The following is a 14,873-nucleotide window of genomic DNA, read 5'->3' on the forward strand; positions in this document are numbered from 1 at the left end:
CAAGTGTTACAATTGAAATTAACTCTCGTACAACTAAATCAACTGCTTTAGATACAAAATCCAAACCTTAAATCCACAATTATGGCAGGTAACTTTGGGAGTTTTGGAAATTCTGACGTGCATGAGCTGTTTGTGAATGTTGAGCATAATTGTCATTTTTCCACCTAAAATTTGGGTGGTTTCTCCAACCAGAGTTGTAAGTTTGAGAGTATGAATTGGGATTCAGCTTTTTGAAATTATCTACAACATTTACTTATTCGTACAAACTTTCTCTCAAAGTTGGTAAGGTCGGACAATTCTGCGTAGAATGGTCAGTAAAATCGCAAACATGACATGAAATATTTTGAATTGACTTTATATGGTCATTCTTTTTCCACTCTAATACTTTAATTTTTCTGGCTAAGGATGCAAATTTACCTTGAAGGTTATGGTCTTCTTTAAGGTTATACATGCCTCGACCAGATGGAGATAACTGTGGTTTACTCAATAACTTATAAGACCTAATTGTATCTCAATATTGTGCATTCTTTGCTATATAGTCAAGACAATCTAATGCAGCTTCAAGACTTTTGTCTTTAAACTCATCATTATACATCATTTCAACGATTTATCTACTTTGGAATGTTAGTCCCTCGTAGAAGTAAAACACTAATCTCTATGTTTCAAAACTGTGGTATGGACAAGTGTTTAGTAGCTAGAAGTTTTTTCCTGACTTTTGAGTGAAAATAGTGATTTATCTTTTGAAAGAATTTGTTTTGTGGGTTGGAAAGAACTTGTTCAAAAATTGTGTTTATATTTCATCCCAAGTTCTAATTGATCATAACCTAAGATTTTGTAACCAAGTTTTAATTTTTTCTTTAATGAAAAAGGGAAAAACTTAAGTTTGATTATGTTCATGCTATAATTTTTATCAGTGCAAGTGTTACAAACTTCCTCAAATTCTCTCAAATGCAAGTATGGATTTTTTAGACTCAAAATCATGAAAAACAGGTAGAAGTTGAATAATACCAGGTTTGAAATTAAAACGAGATGCGTCAGGAGGAAAAATTATACATGATGGTGTCCCTATTCTAGTAGGATGCATGAAATCTCTAAGTGTCCTAGGCTGTTCATGAAGATTTTGTACGGTTTGGTTATCTTCGTCTTCTGAAAAGTTATCAACATCAATATCAGCCATATTTAAAGGTGGTGAAGGTGATCTCCTCGTTAATCTGCTACTATGTGAGTGAGACCAACGTTGCATGCAATGGTAATGATATGTGGGTGTGTGTTAAATAAAATTTAGAAAGTGATGCACAAACAAATGAATAATGCATAAAACACCAAAAGAAAATTGCACAATTAGAACAAAATGAAAATTAAATAAGCAAATAATATAAATAAATAAGAAATAAAAATTAATTAATTGAAGTTAAAATAATAGGCAACATATTAACAATTTAGGTGGTAATAGAACTAGCCATATAATAGAACATAAATTAATTGCGAAATAAAAATTACATAATTTAATGCACATGAATAAAAATAGATAAACTGAAATTTAAACAACAATTTAGGCAGTTGAACCAACCATATAAATTAACAACAGAAAAAAACAACAAAAATAAAAGAAAAGAAAAAATTACAGAAATTAAATGAAAAATTACAAAAAAATATTCTTTCTTTCTTTTTTCTTCTATTTTCTTGTTTTCTTATGTAATCAATTTCTTATAATATATTTTTGAAGTTTGTTAAATTAAATGAATGTTTTGTTTTTCAATATGAGTGACTAATTTACTAAGCGAAGGTGAATAGTGAAGCTCAATTATTCAAATTATTGAATTAATTACTCTCTCAAGTGAGTCCTAAAATTTGTTTTATTTATTTGTATTTCTTCTTTACCAATTTATTTTATGTCATATTGATTTATAGATTTAGATCTCCTTGGATCTATACGGTATTTTGACATAATGTCAACACTCTAATATAATTGTGGTACATTAGGTACTTGATCCCATATTTATCCACACTAATGGTTAGTTAAGAATTAAATGACATAATAATTAACTGACAAAATAAATGCAAAATACAAATATGAGAGAGTGTTATAACTTCAATTTGAAATCCAAGAGTAGATCTCGTAACCTTAGCATATTTTTAAATTGATTTATGTCAATTTCTTTTCTTACACTTAATTTTCTTTATTTAATAATTGACTACTAAATTTTCAATTCCTTGCGGTTCGACCTCGGACTCACCAGATTATATTATAACTAGACACTCTTATACTTAAGAGTAAATAACACTTTTAAGTCGTGTCACTATTTAAGTGTACATTTAACACACCATATTGCATTACACTGTATTAGCTATATTATATTATGGTGTACTGTATTAGAGTGTATTACATTAAATTGTAATGCAATACTACTTTTGGTAGGATGGATTGTATTATATAAAATAATATTATTTATATTAATATTAATATTACATTAATATTATTTAATTTTATTAATTTCATTAATTTCTTAGGATTTTATCATTACTTTTTGAAATTAAGTATAAAACAATTATTTTTGTATATTAATTTTTATAATGTAAAAATTATTTACTAATATACTACTATTAAAAAATAAAATGTTACAATAGTATGATATAATATTATTAATAATAATTTATTATTATATAATTTATTTCTATATATTATTTATTATAATATAGTACAATCATATTATAATGTAGTATAATTTAACAATATATTGTAAAAATAAAATACTTTATAATTATATAAATTATATTGTATTAAAAAATATATTATTAAATTATAAATTATTTTTTATTTATTAATTTCAAATATAATTGTTTAATTTAGATTTATTTTTAAATTTATTATTTTAGTAAATAATAGATGATTAAATAAAATTAAAATACTTTTACATATTTAAAGTAAAATAATTTAAATGATTTTATGTAATGAAAGTAAAATAATGTATTATCATTTACTTATCAAATATTTAGGTTTATTACTATCTTATATTATTATTTAAATTAAATTTATTTAATACACCTTTCATTATATCAGTCATCTTTTTAAAGCAGTGCAATGCTATCAGAAAACGCATTCAAACATAAGTTAGCATAAAAATATGTTTTAATACAGTATAATACAACGTAATGCAAGCTGCCAAATACACCCTATGTTCATATTTTTGTTTGCTATTGGGCTTTGGACTAGTGATAACCGGTAATGAACCTACGTATAAGTCCAAACTTCAAAGTCTCAGCCTTTATATTACAACTCAAATATTCTCCTCTCAATACTCGTGAGAGTCTCGGTTATGCTATAATAAATTGATCTAGGCTAGTCTCGTTAGATTTATAATGATAAATATCAATAGACTTTTGATTATAAATATCATTTTGGAAAAACAAAGTACATATTTTATTTGTTTCCTTTTCATACATTCATAATATTTTATCTACTTTCCATTCCCACCCAAATTTGTAGAAGATTAATAATAATATTAAGTACACTTGGATTAGAACTAACTTACTACCACTTGGTAAAAAGCCTTTGTAATTACAATTACTTTCAAATTTTGGATTTATTCCAAGCCAAGTTTGAGAAGAATATGTTTGAGCTAGACTAATAACATCTCCAAAAGGTTCTTTAAATTTTACTCTTCAAATATGTATTTACTTACCTCTGTGGTAAATAGAAGAGTGAAAAATATGTTATTCTCTAAAAGATTCTTCAAATAGAAATGAGTTAATATTATTTTAATTAAATAACTATTTTTAAAGGAAAAGTCAATATTAATTAAAGCACATCTCTCTCTTTCTCTAATAAAAAGTAATAAAATATAAATTGAAGAGAGATAAAATAACTCTCTAAATTTGAAGAGATGATTATTTCTTATTTGAAGAATGTTAATTGTAGCGTCTTTTAAAGCCTTAAATGTTGATGTGACTCTTCAAATAAGTAATAAAATCTTATTTGAAGAGTTTTTTTGTGATGCTTTAAGGCTTCTTTTTTCTTTGTCATCACGATTTGAAATTTTTTTGCTGATTCCACCACTAGTTCACCGTCCCTAACTCAAATTATAAGTAACATGAAGTGTATATATAGGGTTAATTTCGAATAATCCCTCTCGTAAAATGATAATATTCAAAGTATTCTTTAAGTTATCATTTACCCATATTTTTATCAAGAAAAAAAAAAACATTTTCATCAACCCATATTTTTTTTCTTAAATAAAAATGTAGGTAAATTAAAATTTACAACAATTTTGAGAGTTTTTTAAAATTTTTCATCACAGGTGCGCAATCTGAAAGTTGGAGATCAACGTGGAGCTTAGAAGTATGTACGTAATGTTATAATGCTCGACTTTGATGTGGGCTCATCATAAGTCAACCATGTTAGATTTTGATATTCCTTTGTATGGCAGGGTTCTATGGAATATGGATAGGCTTGAATAACTGTCGGCTCCAGACTTTATAATCACATGATACACAGTGAAAACAAATCTTGTCATCAGGTTAACTGGTTAACTGTGAGTTGAATAAAACTTGTATCATATTGGACAACTGCAAACAACCGCTTTTGGTTTTGGATTAGACTTGATGGGCCTGGTTCAGCATTGCGTTTGGGCTAGAGAGCTAGATTATGATTCCACCCCCCAACCAAAAAAAAAAAAATCCAATCCTGACGGCGCATATGATTCCATCCAATCACAATGCCCCGCCTGTTCTCAATGTGGAAAATTCGCAGGATTCCCAACACTTCTCCAAAAAAACCCCCAGAAGCCTCTGTTCATCTTGATTCCTAAGAATTCACTGTTCCAAAAAAAGAAAAAAAAAATCAAAGAAAAGGTATGCTTATTACAGCTCGCTAATTTGGTTGGGTAAATTAGTTTGGTTCATGAATGTCCGAATAATATTTGATCAATCAATTTTTGTGAGGCTTTATGTAATTTAATTCTCAATGTTGAAGGAAATTTTCTTTCCTTGAAGTTGTGTTTTTGAGATAACTATGCATGAAGAGTTTAGCCAATTGAATATGATGGCTGTGAAAATGCTTCTGTTTAATTTCACTCATCTGTTAAGGGTGTCTCCCGGCATGAATTGAATGTGTGTCTTTGTGTAGATTGTAATTAGTTTTATGGCGCTATATTGATTATGATCGTAGCAGCTGCTTTTTGGGGCGAGTGTATTGCTTTTATTTGGGAATTAGGAGATGCTGTCTGTGCTTTTTATAGGCTTTGAAAAGGCCTGCTTGTAGCAGTAGCTTAAAAATTGTAGTACTAAGTGTTTGATAAATATTAGTTGCCATTTGGAAGTTAAGTTGATTTGATCCATCATTTGTATGATGAGAAACTCATAATATCTTTACCATTTTTGTCAAAATTATTATTTAAAAATCACCTTTACCATGTACTATTAACTTTTATTTCATAATTACATTTTTTTTACCTAGTAGCCACAGCACCTCAACCAAACGGGCCTAATATTGTCTCATTAGTTCTGCAGTGTGTGGAATCTTTCTTAGCTTTACTGACTTGAAATATGGGCTCATGATCCTGTATGCCTATTCAATAATTTCTCTTTATTTAAATGTGACTTTTTAACTTTTGTTTTCCATGCAGCAAGGGAGGGAATATATATTGTGGAACTTATATGGCTCAGGACACTTCTTCAGGTGCTGATTCACCTCGACGACGACCTGGTCTGTTGCGAGATCAGGTTCAGTTGGTTAAGAAGAAGGACTCTGATCGCTATGAGATTGTTCCTATAGAAGATACATTGTCATTTGAAAAAGGTTTTTTCATAGTAATTCGTGCATGCCAATTGTTGGCTCAAAAGAATCATGGGATAATATTAGTTGGAGTAGCAGGTCCCTCCGGAGCTGGAAAGACTGTCTTCACTGAGAAGGTGCTCAACTTTATGCCCAGTATTGCTGTGATAACCATGGACAACTACAACGATTCTAGTCGTATCATTGATGGCAACTTCGATGGTAATTATGATATTCTTTTATGTTGCCTGGATACCATTTTAATATTCATCTTTTAATGATTCCAAAATGAGCTTTTTGAATATAGAGGATAAACAGGTTTGTTTTCGGTTCAAATCAGAGCCTCTATTTTCATTGCACAGACTGTTTATAATATTCTTTTTGTAGATGATAGAATAAAGAAGCTCAATCGTGTACTCTAAGCCTATTGTGGGTCTTCATATGAACCCATGATTAATAGTAGCCAAGGCATTGTTGAAATGATCTGGATCTCTTGTCTTCATTGACTAGATTTTGTAGATAGGCCATTATATTTGCCACCCACCATGGATTTAAGACTATCAAGAACTTCTTTAAATGTTGATTGTGCACAAAATGGGTTTGCTATTCATTTTATTGTGTTGATTATTTATCTGGAAATTAAAGTTTATTTGAGTTTAAAATATTCTTCAAACCATCCATATGCCTAGGCTAACTTAGTTTATTCTTTTATCTGTTTGCTTCATTCGAGATACTAATAGATTTGTTCTTTTTTTTTTTTTTTGCAATTATCGTAAACTTCTTATGATTGTAGTTTTATTTGAAATTTTATTTAAGTTTGTTTAGCTCCTTTGTATTTTCCAGATAGATTTTTGAGTATCATGATTGAAGATGAGCGAAGGATGCATGGTAGACCTCTAATTGCTGTAGTGTTTTGAAACAGACCCGCGCTTGACAGATTATGACACACTGCTTGAAAACATTCGTGGTTTAAAGGAAGGGAAAGCTGTTCAAGTCCCAATTTACGACTTCAAGTCTAGTTCTCGCATTGGTTACAGGTTGCGTATATTTTGAAAATGCTTTTTAGGTGTTCATTTTGTGTCAACTTTTTGGCCTGTGCATGATGGGACCAGGGAGTGAATAAAGGACAATAGAAGTTAGGAGTTTTGTTATGGCTAATATATGTGTGGGATTGAGGTGTTTTAGCTTTTGATTCACAACTGTTGTGAAATAAAATCACTAGCTGTCAAGTATAAGTAGGTGTTTGGTTGATAAACATTAGCTGCCAATTAAAAATTGGTAGTTACAAATCACATTAGCCGATTTGCTCTCAAAATTAATTTGAGGTGCAACAGTTACAAAATTACACTAAGGTTACCACAAAATTTAATGGTTTAGCTTATGTGAACTTTTACTTGATGCTCCTTTGTTTGTCTAAATGGTCTTAATTTGTGGTCATATTGATGTTCCTAACAGGACACTTGAAGTCCCTAGCTCCCGCATTGTGATTATTGAAGGCATCTATGCCTTAAGTGAAAAACTGCGGCCTTTGATAGATCTTCGTGTATCTGTTACGGGTGGAGTTCATTTTGATCTCGTAAAGCGAGTTTTTCGTGACATTCAACGTGTTGGCCAAGAGCCTGAAGAGATAATCCATCAAATATCTGAAACGGTTTTTGCACTTATCTCATGATAAGATTGTTTTCTGTTGGCTTTCTTACTGAGTTTCTTCAGTCATTCGGTTGCCAATTGTAATTGATAAAGATTTTCTTTTTTTCCTCTTTTCACTTCCATCCTAATATAGCAGTTTCAAATATTTCTTTTTTGCAGGTGTACCCAATGTACAAGGCTTTTATTGAGCCAGATCTCCAAACAGCTCATATTAAAATCATCAACAAGTTTAATCCCTTCACTGGATTTCAGAACCCAACTTATATTTTGAAGGTTAGTATCCATGTATCTTTTTCAGGTTAAAATTTTTGCAATTAATGAGTTGAAGGTGCCTTGTTGTGACATTCTTCTCTAATTCTAGCACTGAGTGCTTTCTATCGTTGTAGTCAACAAGGCCAGTGACAGTGGATGAAATTAAGGCTGTTATGTCCAAAGAGCATACAGAAACTACAGAGGAAACTTATGACATATATCTTCTGCCACCCGGCGAAGATCCTGATGCATGCCAATCATATTTGAGGATGAGGAACAGAGATGGCAAATATAATCTCATGTTTGAGGTAGGATGATTGTAAATTTATGTCTCTTCTTCAAGCCATAATATGTTTAGAGAATAAGCCTGATTAGCCTTTGATGAGAACTTCACGGCATTTAGAGTGCCTCAACCTCTTGTTTGAAATATCTTATCCTGAAAATTAATCCAGATTTTGTTACTTCATGCTTTTCCCATATTATTTTATAAACAAGAAACTTTTTCCCATCTCTCCCCGTGCATGCATGCTGGTGTGCATAACTAGAAGCTAAGAGTAACATCACTACTTTGCAGAGTGCACGCTTTTACAGGTCTCAAGAAGTCATGAATAACATCATATATATAAAAAATAAAATTCAAGGGCGCATAAACCTGCAAATAGAATATCATCAATAAGCCCAAATAGTTTTATACTTCAGTTCTGTTCTGAGTTTGTTTAGATGTATCTTCTCTAGAGAGTCATAGATGTTTAGAAAATTTTAGAGTTTCTGACCAGTTTTACTTGTTCTCAGGAGTGGGTTACAGATAGTCCATTTATAATATCACCCAGAATAACTTTTGAAGTTAGTGTCCGTCTTCTTGGAGGGTTGATGGCTTTGGGATATACAATTGCAACTATCCTGAAAAGAAGCAGCCATATCTTCTATGATGACAGGGTGTGCGTGAAGACTGATTGGTTAGAACAACTCAATCGGAAGTATGTTCAGGTATTGTTTCATCTAATTCAATCATTTGCTCATCTCTCCCTCCCCAACCCCTTTTTTTTTTTGCTTTCATTGTATTCCACTGAATGTCTTTCCTCAGAGTTGGGTTCAGTTTATTATCTTTCATACCTCATAATCACATGCCAGTCTGTCTTACTTTTTCACTGAATTGTTTTTTTTCTCTATTCTTAACATCATTGGATGCCTTCCCATGGTGACAGAGTACTCTTCTTCTGTTTATTATGTATCGATTATACATAATTGTAGCTGGAAATGGGATATGATGATGATGAGGCCATGTATGAAATACATTTCCTCTTTTTATTTGACATCTGAATAATCATGTTTTAACGGCAGTGTATCTGTAATTGTGTATCACAACAATCATTGAGGTATGTTCGCATCCATCTCGAATGGTCAGAACCTTATGTCAAGCATTTGAAATTTGCCCGATGAGTTTTGTGTCAGTATTCCTTTTTAATTCATTTGAATTTTAAAAATTAGTTAGATCAACCACTTTCATCTTTGTTTTTCCTCTATTTATCATATAACGTTTGGGTAATCATGTCTTGTTTCTGGACAGCCTAGATATTGCTGGAGCATCTTGTTGTAATGTCACTTGTCGGAGCTGGTTGAAGTTTGGTGCTAGTTGAAGTTATTAGGAATGCATTTTGTTCAATTGTAAAAATATTTTCGTCAACTCAGCATCTTTGCTGCAATCAGTGGCATTACTCAGCTGCTGAACACGTGGTCTAAGTAAAACATCTAACATTACAACTGTCTTATAACTATTTTTTTTTAACCCTTTTTGTCATAATTTAAAGGATATAAACTAATGGTAAAGTCCTTTATCCTATATGATTTTTGGATTGCTTCATTCTTAAAAATTGCAAAGCTGCTGCTGTGTTCAGTAATTTTTGCAAAGGTTATGCAAGTAACTATTTTCTTTATCTGGAATGCCTGGCATATTGGATAAATGTGGCACTGACTAAATTTTTCATATGTAGGTTCAAGGTCGAGATCGTTTATATGTTAAATATGTTGGAGAGCAGTTGCGCTTGGATGGTTCATATGTTCCTCGCACTTACATAGAACAAATTCAGCTGGAGAAACTTGTGAATGATGTTATGGTATAATCTTTTCATCTGATTATGCTTGTTTGCCTACATTTACTGCTGCTAACATTATCAATCTGTAGGCCCTGCCAGATGATCTGAAGACAAAGCTCAGTATAGATGATGATTTGGTTTCAAGCCCTAAAGAAGCCCTTTCCCGAGCCTCTGCAGACAGGAGAACTAAGTATCTCAGCCGGTATTGTCTTTTCCTAGTGGCAGTTTAATATTTTTCCAGTTGGGACATATGACTGAAATACAATTGATGTTCCCATTAATACACTTGTTTCCCCAAACTTTCCATTTTAGTTTTAAATCATTTAAGTTTGTGCAAAAACCCTTTCATTGTCTCTATAACGAGCACTACTGAAGGGCATTTATCAAGTATTTTTCGTATAGTTTGGAAAATACTGGAACTGATTTGTTCCTTTTGAATAAACTGTGTACATAATGGCAGTAGTATATCAAATTCATTTTCAAATCAGCGGGAGAAGAATTTGACAAAGCTAGCAAGAGTTGTTGTTAATAATAGAAGGTTCGATGGTAGGACACCAGAATCACCTGCCTCGCTTGCAAACCAGGTCAGTATTATTGTATTTTGGACTGAAGGATGCTAGTGGCTGTCTTGGTTGTATACTGTGAAGATCGCTTTGCACCTGATTTCCTAGAAAAGGAAATGAAGATAAAAGAAAGCAGGGATTAGCTTTTATTCGAACTTTTATTTATTTCTTTTTGTCCTTTCCTTTCTGGTTACCTTTGGCGTAGGGGAGTTGATATCATCCTTACCACCAACATAAGAGATAATTATATACATGATGGGGTTGTTTTTACCTGCCATTCCCCTTCATACTTGTTTCTCTTTAGTTTTCATTTGTTTTCTGGATTGTTTCAGGGAGTCATTAATCAACTCTCTGAGCAAATATCAACACTGAATGAGAGGATGGATGAGTTTACATCTCGTATTGAAGAGATGAATACCAAGTTTGCAATCAGGAAAGTTTCGGCTAGCCAACAAAACTTAGCTTTGCAGGCTGAAGCTTGCAATGGCTCTGGACCAACTTCTCTTTTCATGACTGGCTTGGCTAATGGTTCATTAACTGGATCTGTGCTGCCCAATTCATCATCTTCTTCCCAGTTGGCTAGGGAGTCTCCTCTTATGGAAGAGGTACAGTGATCCCCATTCAATTAAGCTTTTGGCAATAAATGGAGTTGGAAAAATCATAGTAAGAATCTTATGGTGGACATTCAAAGTTCTGTGTATTAGGCTAGATTGGACCTTAATGGAAAAGCGAAAGACATAATTAAGAATATTATATACATATAGAAGAGCCTCTTAGAAATGTTGAAGAAATAAATTCTGATTGCTCTTTCTATCTCCTAAACAGGTTCTGCTAGTTGCTAGAGGGCAACGTCAAATTATGCATCAATTAGACAGCATAAGTAATCTTCTGCATGAATACTGGGGAGAAAGGACTCGTCAAGAGAGAACAGATCGGCCAAGCAGGGTGATTGATGTTGATTCCATTGGTGTCCCTTTAATTTTAACTTTAGCAGTTGGTGGTTTAGGCCTCTTTCTCTTTAAGGGTCTGACATTTCATAAGTGATCATCATGCCAAGGGGCTAACTTTACTGCATGCTGTTGTATTTGTTGTTATATTACTCTCTGAGAGAGAGGGAAGCCATCTAAGTTGCCTTGAGCTTCAATTGTATTTGAACTTGATGCTAGCGGCCATATCTGCTTCTGAGGGTAAAGTTGGGCAGTCAGGCGGCTGTATAGTAACTGTATATCTTTGACTAAAAAAAAAAAAAGTGATACTGATAATTTTTCCTGAAAAGCAGCTTTGTTGATGATCATCGATGTGAATACAATTGTTCTAAATATGTTCTACTTCGTATGGATATGACAAATCAATGTACCCCGTCTGTGTTTACTCACCTATAATAAATGGGGAAAATTTCAACTCATGCTGCTGAGGATAAGACGTCAATGTACCATGTCTGTGTTTAATCACCTGTAACAACTAAGGAGAATGTCTCTAATACCTTTCTTTCTATTTCTATTATTTTAACCATTCATAGATCGGGCCATAAATTGATTTCTTTTAAATTTTCACATTAATAGATGGGTGCATAAATTGATGAACCTACCCATTATTTGTTTCCAACAAGTGGTTCCGGTGGGGTTCCTCACTGGGAACAATGACCATTCCTCTGCATTCATGCGCGTTAGGCCTCTAGCTATTATGCTGGATTCACTGGAAGTAATCATCAGTGAAAGTTGCTTGGAAAGGGAAATAAGAGCATAAAAGAATATATACCAACAATATTTCCAGAGATTTGCACTAAAAATTAGATTATTTCGCAGTTTGCTCTTAAAAAAATAAAAATAAAAGCAATATACCCACATATGAGACATGAAAACCAACCATCTCATGCAACAGAGACAAACTGCATTTTACATTCGACAAAACTAGAGTACATTACTCAGCTAGAAAGGGAAGGTTCGAAATCAAACATATCTGTAAGCACAATCATCTTTGTTGGCTTTAAGTCTAGTTCATCAGAAAAGAGAGGATGCCAGTTCCTTCACATCCTCTACAACGAGGGTATAATCAGCTTTCAACTTATCTTGTTCCTCTTGTCCTAGTTCTCCCTTAGTTGGCTTAGTTAGCACCAAAACACAGCATGTTGGCCTCTTTGTGGCACCTGCATTTGCAAGATCCTGATGACAAAATAACCAAAAATAGGACAAGGGAATGTCAGCACACAGATGGAATTGCTTGTGGCATAATACAATGTAAACCTTTGGGAAATGAAAAAAAAGAAAAGTATACAAGGAGTTCTAGAGAAGAAGGGTATGCATAAATTTCAGTTTAAGGATTCTGCTTCAATAAAAAGGAGATAAGGAGTCCTATTAAGGATGCTAATGCTAAAAGGTAGAATTTAACTGCTTCAATAAAAGCAGGTAAGCTAAAATTGTGGGGATGCCACAACCCCACTCTCAAACACATGCACGCGCACCCGAAAAAATGTATAAATAAATACAAAAAATCTAGATAATGAGAGAAAATTTCACAACGAAAAAGTAAATGCCTAGAGAGATGAGAAGAAAGGAATTCTATATAGGCCATACCGACATCCACACTAGAGGATAAATAACATGAGGCATGTGATGCCAACTTATAATGAAACCCAAACAAAAAGATAAAATAAAAAAATAAAAAAAGGAAAAAGAGAAAGAAGCAAATTACTGAATTACCTCTTTTGAAGCAACATAAATGTAGGGAATATCAGACTCTTCACATAAGATAGGAACGTGAGTGATGACATCAATTGGACTAATGTTCCCAGCTATAACACATAATCTGCACTCATGAAAAAGAAGGGGAAGGGGATCATTCACAACTCCCACGCAATTGAAGGAATGTAAGTTGTCATTTCTATAATACATATCAAGAATGTATGATCAAAGTAACCTCTGAGAAAAATATGACCCAAAACACTTTCTTTTTCTATTTTGTCTGGAGAAGAAACAAAAATTCGTTCTTAATTATATCACCAAAACAACACACCAACACTCATATAATCTCTCTACTTTTACAAAAAGAGAAAAAAAAAGAAATGAACACATTGATAATTGTCATCAGTTAAGCATAAGAATCACAATGCTCGAAAAAAATGCTAAATGAGAGCTTGAAAGTTCTAATTTACACTATGACCATGGCCACTGACTTAAAATCTATTTCCCTAATACCACAAGTAATATTTGTCATTCATTCAGAGGAACAAATAGAGCCCAAATTAACTTCATTTACAGAAAGAAAAAAGCATAAATATCGGAAATACAAATAACCGACCCTTTATGACCACGGCGGATACTTTTGACCACTTCCTTCACTCCTCTCTTCAAGCATTTGTGTTCAGCAGCTACAATAATACAAAGCCAATATTGTAACATTAAAGAATCAAACAATCAAAAAGTGTACTGAAGTTAAATCATTTCATCAATATACTGAGGACCATCAACAACCCATCTAGGATTATCACTTAAAATCTCAACACATGCTAAAAAAAAAACTGAAATATCCCAACAATGTATTTGCTGATATATACCTCGACGGACAAGCTTGAGGGTTCTTTTGGAGAGCTTCTTGCCAGCTAGAGGTTTAGCAATGGGAGCAAGACTAACAATCTTCTTCTTCTCATCTTTATGTGGGGTTCTCTCTGCTTCGCTGTCGCTTCCCATTTTCTTTTTTCAGTTCTCAATGAATTGCACGAAACAGAGACTAGGGTTTTTCTTTTTCAGTTATGGGCGCTGATAATTTGGTTTTGGCAGCTTAGTATTCCTAGGGTTTTAGCAAAGAACCTCGGTGTTGCTTCTCACGTGCCTAATCTACAACTCGTGCGAGTTTCAGCCTAGCAGTGGTAATTCGCCACGTGTCGGATTTATTTGGCCCAAAAGTCATGACTAATGGGCTGAACCCAAATGAAGATCACAGTTTAGGGCCGTGAAATTTTGTCTCATGGCTGTACTATTATAAGCTGAAAAATAAATTTATTATTGATATGATTTTTTTTTGTTGAATGAACAGTTATTTAGGTAGTGTTTACATTTTAAATTGAAGTGAACATCCTAAAAAGTGGAAATCCTAGAATTAGAAGTGTGGAGTGAGAACGAGAGTAAGTTGTTTACTTACATGAAATGTGAATAGAAAATTGGAATAAGAATCCAATTTATGTGTTTGCTTTGTCTTAAATTAGAGTAAATGATTTCAAATTATAATTTTATCCTTATTTAAAGAATTATGATAAAGCAACACAATTAAGACATTATTATTAATAATATAGTACAAAATTAATATTTTCTTCAAATAAACTATTTGTTATTATTAATTAATGATATTTAATAAATATAATAATATTATATTTTTAAATAAAGATAACATATATGAATATTATTAGCTCTCTATGAATATAATAATGTTACTTTTTAAGTTATTTTAACTTATAATCAATGTAAATTATTATTTTTAGCTAAATATAATAATATAATGTTTAATATTATTATTTTTAATAAATGTAATTTATAAAATAATATAACA

The 14,873-nt window shown here is 32.2% G+C and overlaps 2 protein-coding genes across 3 annotated transcripts; one reads left to right on the forward strand and one right to left on the reverse strand.

Annotated features, from left to right (window-relative positions):
* The first annotated feature begins 4,690 nt into the window (after window positions 1–4,690).
* LOC102611230 (inorganic pyrophosphatase TTM1) lies at window positions 4,691–11,847 on the forward strand. Of its 2 annotated transcripts, none has more exons than XM_006485673.4 (12): window positions 4,691–4,851; window positions 5,625–5,995; window positions 6,696–6,810; window positions 7,229–7,424; window positions 7,583–7,696; window positions 7,810–7,983; window positions 8,468–8,662; window positions 9,667–9,789; window positions 9,858–9,970; window positions 10,229–10,352; window positions 10,664–10,936; window positions 11,157–11,847. In XM_006485673.4, the coding sequence occupies exons 2-12, from the start codon at window positions 5,656–5,658 to the stop codon at window positions 11,373–11,375; spliced, it is 1,986 nt and encodes a 661-aa protein (XP_006485736.2). In that variant the 5' UTR covers window positions 4,691–4,851; window positions 5,625–5,655; the 3' UTR covers window positions 11,376–11,847. The 2 variants fall into 2 exon arrangements, with proteins under 2 accessions (XP_006485736.2, XP_006485737.2); XM_006485674.4 differs by having other exon boundaries at window positions 10,232–10,352.
* A 237-nt stretch (window positions 11,848–12,084) lies between these two features.
* On the reverse strand, window positions 12,085–14,105 carry LOC102610926 (H/ACA ribonucleoprotein complex subunit 2-like protein). Its single transcript, XM_015532578.3, has 4 exons — window positions 13,885–14,105; window positions 13,629–13,698; window positions 13,031–13,136; window positions 12,085–12,493 (listed from the first exon to the last, which is right to left on the reverse strand). The coding sequence occupies exons 1-4, from the start codon at window positions 14,015–14,017 to the stop codon at window positions 12,332–12,334; spliced, it is 471 nt and encodes a 156-aa protein (XP_015388064.1). The 5' UTR covers window positions 14,018–14,105; the 3' UTR covers window positions 12,085–12,331.
* Window positions 14,106–14,873: the final 768 nt, after the last annotated feature.

The sequence above is a fragment of the Citrus sinensis genome, chromosome 3 (assembly GCF_022201045.2).
Source record: "Citrus sinensis cultivar Valencia sweet orange chromosome 3, DVS_A1.0, whole genome shotgun sequence".
NCBI classification, from domain to species: Eukaryota; Viridiplantae; Streptophyta; class Magnoliopsida; order Sapindales; family Rutaceae; genus Citrus; species Citrus sinensis.

Bases quoted from the DNA above. Each gene is read 5' to 3' on its own strand.
- LOC102611230 (XM_006485673.4), top strand. From the start codon at position 5,656: ATGGCTCAGGACACTTCTTCAGGTGCTGATTCACCTCGACGACGACCT. The intron at 7,697-7,809 runs GTTAGTATCCAT...CTATCGTTGTAG, and splicing joins ACCCAACTTATATTTTGAAG to TCAACAAGGCCAGTGACAGT. The intron at 10,937-11,156 runs GTACAGTGATCC...TCTCCTAAACAG, and splicing joins AGTCTCCTCTTATGGAAGAG to GTTCTGCTAGTTGCTAGAGG.
- LOC102610926 (XM_015532578.3), bottom strand. From the start codon at position 14,017: ATGGGAAGCGACAGCGAAGCAGAGAGAACCCCACATAAAGATGAGAAG. The intron at 13,137-13,628 runs GTCGGTTATTTG...TCATGAGTGCAG, and splicing joins ATCCGCCGTGGTCATAAAGG to ATTATGTGTTATAGCTGGGA. The intron at 12,494-13,030 runs GTAATTCAGTAA...TTTTGTCATCAG, and splicing joins TTTATGTTGCTTCAAAAGAG to GATCTTGCAAATGCAGGTGC.